Source organism: Corylus avellana, chromosome 5 (assembly GCF_965113065.1).
Source record: "Corylus avellana chromosome 5, dhCorAvel1.hap1.2, whole genome shotgun sequence".
NCBI classification, from domain to species: domain Eukaryota; kingdom Viridiplantae; phylum Streptophyta; class Magnoliopsida; order Fagales; family Betulaceae; genus Corylus; species Corylus avellana.
Genome location: NC_142494.1, coordinates 3,898,838 through 3,909,636, shown reverse-complemented (window position 1 = coordinate 3,909,636; position 10,799 = coordinate 3,898,838). Strand labels below are relative to the sequence as shown.

Sequence of the window (10,799 nt, the reverse complement as noted above, 5' to 3'; positions counted from 1 at the left end):
ATGTGATAGTTACATAATTTTGATAAAAACTGACATAAATTGCAGGTCTGTCAGCTTGAGCAGCAACTGTTTGATCATGTTTTCCCATCTTCTTCAGAGGATGTTTCAAGTTTGGCTCCATTGATTAGTCCTCTGTTTATTGATCAAATATTCTCCTCTTTTTCCATGTGGTGCCATCGTTGAGGCTTATTCAATAGAAAGTATAATTTGTAATACAGTGGGGATCAATCAGAGTTTTCATGGCTATGATCTAGTTAGCTTAACCAACTTCAATTTCATGTGCTTTTTTGTAACTTTACAAAGTTGAACTGAAGTTTGTGACTTTGTTCTGCAGCTTGATGTGATATTGCAACTCAGATACAAGTGAAGGAAGATGGATCTAAGAGGAGGTTTGCTACTTATGATTAAGTTGTCCTTTCGCTTATAATTTGTTCTTCATTTTTATGTTTCTCTTGTGGACCAAAGAGGAAGTCATACTTTGAATGAAGTTTGATAATTGTTTGCAAAGAATGGGTGCATTGATCTATCGTCTTATTATGCATTTTTCTCTCCAATTTACAGCTTTCTTTATATAGAGACAGCTGATAGACCTGGATTACTGGTAGAAATCATCAATTTTATTGCTGATTTCAACATTGATGTGGAATCAGCAGAGAGTGACGCAGAAGTATGCTCTCTCTCTCTCTCTCTTTCTCTCGCTCTCGCTCTCTATACGTGTTTAAAAATCCTCTGTTTAAATGCCAGTGATCGGTATTGGATAAAAGACTTATGATAGACTAGGGAAGTCAAACCCATCCCAAATTTTCTTAGAAACTCAATAAATTTTTTGCATAACTCTTAGTATTCTCATAATCAAATGCATATTTAGAGAGATTCTTTTTATTATTATTGTTATTGGAGTCATTGTTGATGGATTGATTTTACCTTTTTACTGTTTTCATTGGAAAATTGAGTTATTGTTGAGTTTATTATTTGGTTTTTTGATGGTCAGCAGAGACTTGTATAAAAAATCATCAATTGATGAAGTGGATGTGAGAATCATTGGGGGATTTCTACAATATTCTGGGATATGTCAACCTCACTTGTACTCAAAACAATGGAAACTATACAGAGCACTTTCATGATGAGGAAGATCGAGTGAGTAAATGGTGCAAGCATGCTGAGCCTGTGAAAGGGGACATTCAATTAACCATATTATTTTGAATTTGTAAATACTATTCTGCCTACAATTTGTTGAGCAACTTTTATTAGCATTTAGAACTTAAAAGACATGATCAAAAATCCTAGTTGTCATTAAATTCCACCTAACAAGTATTTTGCATTTTCAGGTTTCTTCCACTTACTTGAAAGCATTTTAATCCCAAAAGCCAGTGAGAAAACTTGCTTGTCTTCAAGTGAAATCATTTGTTTTGCTTACTGGAATTGAAGATCATGTTAGCCATCCACGCTGTTTATGTGTCTCTTGTTAGTGCAGTGCTCATATTGATCTCAATTGTTGTAAAATGCGAATATCCACGTCTCACCTCTTTCAACATCTCACCTCACTTGAAAATCTGTCTATTCTTCGCTGCAAGGAACTTATCAGCAATGAGAATGAAGATGGCGCAGGATGCCTTGGACCTACAAGATTTGGTCATCTATCTATAATAGATGTTCCAAATTGGTTTCCCTCCCAAGAGAGCTTAGAGATGTTACCACTCTCCAAGGGTTTCAAATTATGGACTATCCTAGTTTGGCATCTTTGCCAGAGTGGATAGGCTATCTCACTTCACTTTAGGAGCTTGGAATCGTAAATTGTCCGAATTTAATATCATTGCCCGAAGGTATGCACCGCCTCACCTCTTTACGTCGTTTGATAATTGCGAAGTGTCCTTGCTTAGAGGAAAGATGTGAACAAAGAATGGGAGAGGATTGGCAAAAGATTGGGAGAGGATTGGCAAAAGATTGCTCACGTTCCAAACTTTCAAAATGGCGGAGATGGTAATCGTATAGAGTGGAATGCAAGCCAAACTTGCCAAATTTATCAGGTTTTTAATTCTTCAATTAGACAGTAATTTTCTTCCTCGTTTTACTCTATGAGGCTTTGATATATATCATATTTGATTTCATATGCAGGAACAATTGATGGTTTTATGTATAGACGCTTCTTCAAACCTTGCCGACAATCAGATTTGTACAAAGCTCTAACTTTTACATTTTGTTTCCTAACTTTCACTTCAATGGCATTTCCAGTATTGTTTTCTTTTCCTTTTTTAAATATTTCTTGTGTTTCCATTTGCAATTTAATTTCTACGAACGGTAGCATCATGTATTAGGTAAAAGACTTATAATAATAGATCAGGGAAGTCAACCTCATCCCAAGTTTTGACAAAAATTTAATACATATTTTGCATTACTGTGTTAGGATTTTCTCAGTGTCAAATGTAGATTTTGTTGAATGAATGGATGAAATTTACATTTCAGATGAAAAAAAAAAAAGATGCAAAATCTACTTGAACTTGATTTTTCACTCCAAACTGCATTGAGGATCAATGTGACGCCTCTTCTGCTTTGTTGATCTCTTAAAAGGCATCTCGATTTTGTGGTTGGAAAACCAAACCTGGAAACTACAATACTCCTGGAATAGCATCTTCAGGATTGGGCTTGTAGTGATCAATCAAATTGTTCCATCCTCTTCATCTTGGTTTCCATGCTTCCACTTCCACTTGCCTTGATATCGTGCTGTTTTCACTCAACTCACTCCTTACTCAAAAAGTCTCATTTCACAACTGAGGCCAAGAAAGTAGGAGTCTAAAGTGAAGGCTTCTTTCTTTTCTTCTTTTTTTTTTTTTTTTTTTTTTTTTCACTCTTAAAGGAAACCCTGGGAAAGAGGTAGAGCTGGAAGTGGTGCCCCCTCAATAATCATTTGGGCATTTATCCATATTTCTATATTTGTTTTTTAAAATGTGTTTGATAGCTTTGTTTGGATTAGAAGCACAATGTTGATTTTATTTTATCTGATTATGCAGGAAGCAACAGGAGCTTTGAATATATTAAAACAGAGCTTTGAATACTAACATAGAGATACTTTCAGATCTGCATATCACCCACTAATTTCATTTTTCTGTAAGTTGTCTTGTTTTCCTCATTATATCATCTTCTCCATATATGTGAATTCTGAATTTTTCAATTCAGCAAAAAAAACCTATAAAATTGCATGCAATTACTTTTTATCTTTATAAATAATTGGTATATATCTTGAACATTATGATTTCTGACAGTACGTCAACTTCTTTTTTTCTAAAATTTTCCATGGTATTAATTAACACTTGACAAAAGAGTCAAAAGACAACGGTTGTACAGTTAAACTTTCAGCATTACTTTGTACCCCTTCAATTGTTCTGTTAACACATGGCCTTAGTTGTTGCATTTCCTGATTGATGTAACACTTCCCTTTCACGTGAGACTTCAATTTTTCCTTAATAGGTGAGACTTGACACATGGCCTTGCATCATCAATAAGCTTAACAGTGGAGATGAGCGAAAGCAAATTGAAACGCTTGATAGTCTATCCTCAAAAATTTGCACAATATTGCTTATTCAACATGTAAAAGGATGCCAAGGTATAATATTAGCTTTCCCTTTCCTTGTGCAGGCCGAGCAGAATGAGCTTCGTGATGAGAAGTAGAGGCTCAAGGCTGGCAAAGACAAGTTGGAGGAGCAAGTGAAAGCAATGAGTGCTCAACCAGGCTCCCTGCCTCATCCCTCTGCAATGTTGGGTACATTTTCTGCACAAGCTGATGCCTTTCATTGGTTGTCTCAACATGGCAATTCAAGGCACCTGCTGTAGTTGACACATCACAGGATCATGTATTACGCCCTCCAGTTGCTTAAAATTGAACACACCCAGGGTTTGGTTCATGCTACTTGCAAGGCAATGGTGTTTCTTTTATTATGTTTTTTATGTAATTTTTTTTCAACTACTTCTGTGTTGGTATCTTAGGGTCAGAGATGTAAATAGGTGCAACATCTATGCATAGACAGTATAGTGACTAGAACTTGTTGTGGATTTCTGCTCATCTTGTGTACAATAAAATATGCAAATGCTTTGAAATTTAAGTTGTTGAAAGGAAGTGGGTACATGTCTTTAACAAATGCTTTTGATCATCATCTCTGAATTAGTGGCAACCTTTGCTGGGGTTGAGCTTTTTGAGCGTCAGGTTATTTTCCCTTACTTCCAGTAATTTGTTTTTTGAATATCCTAAATACCCACCCTCAACTACTCATCAGAGGCATGAGGGCATCGACATTACCTGCATTTGTAAGCGGCAAATGATTCTCAAACTTTCAAAATTTCAGTTTCACTGTTTCAAATTGTTTCAAAAATTAGGCCAGTCACGAAGAAGACAATACACAGTTGCAAACGATGCTCTTTAAACAGCTCTTGAATTATATATACAAAACGCTCCGTTTCAATTAAACCCCATGAGTTGTGTTTTGTTTTTTAATGAAAAAATGCTTCGTAATCCGTACCTAAGAGTTGAGTTGCGTGAGAGCCTCTCCAGCAACAATAGCTAAAATGACTAGTGAAAAAGTACAAATTTTCATTTTACCCATTGCTTTTTCTATAGTCACTCTAACAATTTTCTATTCTACTATCTATTTTAATTAAATATTAGAGAAATAATAGGTATACTAACTCTTTTACTAACAGAGGTTTATTAAATTAATGTGTAACTCATTTATTGGTAGTCGTTACATTTCTGTTAAAGATCTAGTTGAAGAGGTTCGACTGGATTCGGTTGAAGGAATAATAGAGGATGATGTTGGACCATCCAAAGGTGAGTCAGATGGCGATGGAGGGAGCATTGTATTTGTAGGAGTGGATTCTTGTGCTTGCGTTGGTGAGCTAGATTTTGCAAGCAAGGGCGGAACTACATGCAAACCCCATGTTTCCCCAAATTTTTTTTAAAATTCCCTTAGAATTTAATAAGAAAAAATAGAATATGCCCCCCCCCCCCAAATATTTTTATTTTGTACTTTTGCCCCTCAAACTATAATTGCTAGCTCCCACCCTATTTGCTAGTGAAAACAACATTGAACATTGCAAGTGAAACCTTACATGTTGCTTTTCTTTCAAGTGAATGCTCACTTCAAATGTTTTATTGTTTGGTCTTTGGAGTTGGTTTTAGTATAGAGAAGATATGGCAAATGACAGACTTATGATAGACCAGGAAGTCAATCCAATCCGTAATTTTGATAAAAAAAATAAAAAATAAAAGAATCAATATGAATTTTGCATTACCCTGTTTGAATTTTCTAGTGTCAAATGTAGATCAGATTGTGTTAAACGATTTGGACGAACTATATATTTTCATTATTATTGCTATTGGGGCCTAATTGCTAGCTGGTTCGTTCAAGGAGGGAACTTATACTTGTACTATTTAATTTCATTGGTAATTTTGAGTTATTGTTGAGTTTATTATTTGATTTTTTTGATGGACGCATGCTTAGGAGACAGCAATTCATGAAATGGGTTGTGGGAATCATGTGCGGATTACTGGAATCTGTTTGGATAAGACAGCCTTAATTCTTCAAAGAGACCGAGTATGGCCGGCTAAGAAGGCAGACGCAAACAAGGGACTTGGTATATGTTTCTCTCTTTTATCTGATGTGTATAGCAATAGTATATGCCAATGCTATTCCTTCTTCCTCAGTAACTTCTGAGGGTTTTGAGATTTAGAAGAGCTTCTGATTTCATGTGCAGAACCAATTGAAGCACTATTTAAGATTTGGAGCCAATTCTAAATTAACTTCTTCACTCTGCAACAATGCAATAAATTGAGAAGCTGGGAATTAGATATCGTTACTTTCATCAGTACAATTTTTCATTCCACATTTGATTTCTTCACAACAGTGCTTGATTTCTTAGTCCAATTAACTACTCCAAGAATATGACGTCTCTGCTGCTTTGTTGATTTTTCCAAAGGTATATTGCTATTGTGGTTGGAAAATCAAATTTGATGCCTTGATGGAGTTAGATAAGGCTATAGCTCAGTTTAAGTAGTCTACCGGATTTTAGTTTGATAGAAATTAATTGCGTCTTCTTTGGCTGTTCTCTTAACTTGGACGTGAAGAAACAAAAAAATATTTGAATGATGTTACCAAGGCCTCTGCTTCTATCCATGACCAAACAGAGTTTACTCAAATCAAAAGGTAAAAAAGGGTACCTGTTTTTGCTTAGAAACTGTGTCAAGCAAGCCCAAAAATCCAGGATCATGGTCAACCTCTTACTTTCTTTATAAAGAGTATTTAACTTAATTGATGTGAATAAATTATACAAATTAATTTTCAAAAATATATATATAGACCTTTATTTCTACAAGTAAACATAGTAAAACTAATTTATTCTTTTCATAATTCCTCCTTCTCCTCTTTTCATTCACAACTCCTACTCTTTATAATCTATTGATCTCTCATCTCACTCTTTGCTCTACTACCACTCTATTACATTTTCTTTCTATACCTACTCTTATCTGATAGACCAGGAAAGTCTTTCCCATCCCATTTTTATTATTATTGTTGTCTAACTGCAACTCTCTCTGTTCATTGAATGATTTTACCTTTTTACTGTTTTCATTGGAAAATTTTTAGTTATTGTTGAGTTTATTATTTGGCTTTTTGATGGTCAGAGAGATATGCATAGAAAAGCATCAATTCATGAAATGGATGTTCATTGGGCGATTTATGCAATTTGCTCAGATGTGTCAGCCTCACTTGTACACAAAACAATGGACAATATACAGAGGACTTCCATGATGAGGAAGATTGGGTGAGTAAATGTTGTAAGCATGACAATGAGCTGAGTCTGTGAAAAGGGGACATTCAATTAACGATATTTTTTGCATTTTTAAATAGTATTCTGCCTACAATTTGTTGAGCACCTTTTATCAGCATTTGGAACTTGAAAGACATGATCAAGAATCCTAGCTGTCCTTAAAAGTCATCTAACATGTATTTTGCATCCATAGGTTCTTTCACTTGCTTGAAAGCATTTTTACCCCAAAAGACAGTGAGAACTTCTGTATTGAAGCTTATTTATGATGCCCTTGAAATTGATTGAATGCTTCTTACCATGGTTGGTAAGACCACTTAGTGACGAAGAAGCGAGGTGTTTTCTTCAGAATATGTATATGCCAGGTTCATTATCAGTTATTAATAATTTAAGCTAATGGTTGTTCGAAAAGCGTGTGATTTGCTTGTTATCTGTTCTACTTGTAGAGCTCTCTGATGCAGCTCTTGATTCCGATTCTACACCCGTCATACTCTTTTTCTGGCCGGGTCTACAAGGAATGCTTACTTTTCTTCAAGTGTAATTGATTGCTTGACTGGAACTGAATATCATGTTAGCCAACCACTCTGTTTATGTATTTATTGTTAGTGCTGCCTTTCCATATATTCTTTGGAATTTATTTTCATGGTTTTGTTATATATAAATAGGCTTTTCAGTGTGTTGAAGATTCAGATTTTTTTTTTTTTTTAATGTGCTAGAAATTTAAAATATTAGGCACTGATGCCTATGAAAGCCTGGATCATAGTAATCTCACTTTCAAGGCTGGATGGAATGAGATACTTGAATGTTGGAGCAACAACTGGTGAAATTTCAAATTATGAAGATTTACTTGAATGTTCTCTGCTGATTGCTCTGGCAAGTTATTTACATGCAGATTCTGCCATGATAAAGTCAGTGAAATTTAATGGTTATGTAAGTTCGCCCTTATATTGTTTGCTTGATTGTACATAGATAATATCTTTAGTATCAATATTTATTTGCAGGGAAGCTACAGCTGAAATATTGTGTATGCAGTGCTTGAAAATTCAGCCTGTTGGACCAGTTTGCTCAATTCCTTCCTGTGGTAGACTATTGATAGCAGAGTACTATTGGTTCTCTCCTTTGCCTGTTGCCTTGAACTGGCTAAGCTATTGAGTCTTGTTACTGACTTGTTTGAAATAGGCACAAGAAGAAGAAGAAGATGGCAGAAAGATGTGCCTCCCTTTTGGTATTCCAGAATGTACTATGAAATGGGTGAAGCTATCATAAGTGTGGGTTGTGCGGATCCTTTGATAGCAGTCTACTTAAGGTTGATTCCTGTTCCTACATAGTAATTTAGTAAATAACTATTTCTTAAGGAAAGATAGCATGGATGATACAAATATTCTCCAAAAGTTTCTTGATGATAAAAGTAAACTAATTCACTTGAGCAACAAGTAAGTAAAATAGCATTACTCTTTAGACGACTATTAGTGTGTAACAAAAAGAAAAAGAAAAAACAAAGGAAAATGCAAGTATGCTTACTTTAATCTCTTTCCTTCTTGCAAAGATTGTTATATGCACAGTTATATTTTACTAGTGGGTGTTTGGACTGTATTGCTTTCTCTTGTATTGTGTTTTTAATGAAGATTTTAACTTCAGAAAATGAAGATGCAGGGTTATTATGCATACCATAGTAAGAGAGAAGGAGGATTCTATCCTGGTGCCTAGAAGGCCGGCCAAAACAGACAAGGCTGCCATTTTGAGTGATGCTATGTGAGTGGTGACCCAGTTACAAAGTGAAGCCCAGAAGCTAAATGAATTAAATGAGGATTTGAAAATGAAGATTAAAGAATTGAAGGTGGGATTTTTTCAGAGTAACAACTTTCTTTTATATGTTTGGAGGATGTACTTCGTTTAGAAACTGCTGCTTCATCTGCATTTCCCTTTTCTTGTGCAGGCTGAGAAGAAAATGCTTCGTGATGAGAAGCAGAGGCTCAAGGCGGACAAATAGAAGTTGGATTTGAAATATAGATGCTTCTTCAGACATTTCTGACAATCAAATTTATGCAAAGCTCTAACATTTCCAGTATTGTTTCCAATCTTTCACTTCATTGGGATTTCCAGTGTTGTTTTCTTTTTTAATTTTTTCTTGCGTTTCTGTTTGAAATATAAATTCTGCAAATGGGAAGTCAATCCCATCCTAAATTTTTACAAAACTTCAATATAAATTTTGCACTACTCTATTACGATTTTCTCAATATCAAATTTAGATCATATTGCACAATTTGGGAACGCTCTTTTCATTATTGTTGCTGTTGGAGCCTAACTGCAAGTAGTTCCAGCAATGGTTGAAATTTACACTTTTAATATTTTCATTGGAAATTTTTGAGTTATTGTTGAATTTATTATTTGGTTTTTTGATTGAAAGCAGCAATTCATGAAATTGGTTATGGGAATCAGGTGGAGATTTCTATAATCTGTTTGGATATGACAATCTTTCTTCTTCCAAGTGACTAATTTTGGCTGGTACCTTATTTCTAAGAAGGTAGAGACAAACAAGAGACTTGGTATAACTTTCTCTCTTTTTTCTGATAGTGGAATTTATTTCAGAATTTGCTGCGTCTTTGACTTCTTTAGGCATAGAATATAGAAACACCTATACCAATGTTAAAATGTCAATGATATTTTGGAGAATTTCCGATTTTCACTCTAAGGGTTCTGATATTTTGGAAAATTTCTAATTTTCAATCTTATGCTGAAACAGTTAAAGCACTGACATACATGGATTTAAGATTCGAAACACTCTACAATAAGTTGACAAGTCGGGAAATAGATCTTATATTGTCCTGTGTTCCTCTTCATCTTGCTTTTTAAGAATTGAAAGTAAATATTGATTTCACATTAATATGCAAGTTTAATAGTTCAATTCTACCACAACTGGATTCTTTGAGGGCACTAAATGCAACATGTGTTTATTGGATTTTGTTGAGTTTAAACACATGGGTGGAAAAGAATTTAAGTTTCATATTAAAAAGATTAGACAAGTATGAATGGTTAATGTGACACAATTAAACCCAATTACAATAATTTTTTTTTAATTACAACCTGAAAGGAATTGCAATTGCATAATGGTGTGCTCATCTGCACAGCAGGCTTTCCATTGAAAGATTTTTCTTGCATGCAAAATAATTAGCAGTCTTACTCAATTATTCTACCGTATGCCTTTCTCATTTTCCTTCTTGTGCCATGGCTGAGGCTTATTCAGTAGAAAGTATAATTTGTAATACATTGGGAATCAAAGTTTTCATGGCTATGATCTAGTTAGCTCAACCAACTTCAATTTCATGTGTTTTCTGTAACTTTACAGGTTTGAACTGAAGTTTGTGATTTTGTTATGCAGCTTGATGTTGATATTGCAACTCAGATACAAGTGAAGGAAGATGGACATAAGAGGAGGTTCGCTACTTGTGATTAAGTTGTCTTTTAGCATTGTAATTTGTTGTTCATTTTTATGTTTCTCTTGTGGTTCTACCTTCGCAAGATCCAACCTGTTGGGTGGTCATATTCTGAATGAAGTTTGATACTTGTTTGCAAAGAATGGTTGCATATATTGATCTATCATCTTATTATATATTTTTCTCTTCAATTTACAGCTTACTTTGTATAGAGATAGCAGATAGACCTAGATTACTGGTAGAAATCATCAAAATTATTGATGATATCAACGTTGATGTGGAATCAGCAGAGATTAACGCAGAAGTATGCTCTCTCTCTCTCTCTCTCTCTCTCTCTGTTTAAATTGTACCAAATCATCCTTGAGCTAAAAAAATCTCCAGTTTAAATTGTGTGCTTCAAGATTTGATTTATGGTTCATAGTTGCATTTTGTGAGGTTTTTGGAACAGATGCCAGTGACTCAATCCCTTCTAGCTACCTTGAAAACGACTAATTATCAATCATGTTTAGTGAAAAAGCAAAACCAGATCAAGCTTGTTCGTCAAGTAAACCT

General features: G+C 34.6%; 1 protein-coding gene across 1 annotated transcript; it reads left to right on the top strand.

Moving 5' to 3' along the window:
* The first annotated feature begins 1,715 nt into the window (after positions 1 to 1,715).
* LOC132183263 (uncharacterized) lies at positions 1,716 to 10,356 on the top strand. Its single transcript, XM_088516190.1, has 13 exons — positions 1,716 to 2,027; positions 2,116 to 2,173; positions 3,009 to 3,105; positions 3,634 to 3,757; positions 5,493 to 5,625; positions 6,671 to 6,810; positions 7,530 to 7,721; positions 7,815 to 7,894; positions 7,993 to 8,119; positions 8,467 to 8,650; positions 8,750 to 8,878; positions 9,221 to 9,359; positions 10,193 to 10,356. Exons 7-10 carry the CDS (start codon positions 7,552 to 7,554, stop codon positions 8,567 to 8,569), a joined length of 480 nt encoding a protein of 159 aa, XP_088372316.1. The 5' UTR covers positions 1,716 to 2,027; positions 2,116 to 2,173; positions 3,009 to 3,105; positions 3,634 to 3,757; positions 5,493 to 5,625; positions 6,671 to 6,810; positions 7,530 to 7,551; the 3' UTR covers positions 8,570 to 8,650; positions 8,750 to 8,878; positions 9,221 to 9,359; positions 10,193 to 10,356.
* Positions 10,357 to 10,799: the final 443 nt, after the last annotated feature.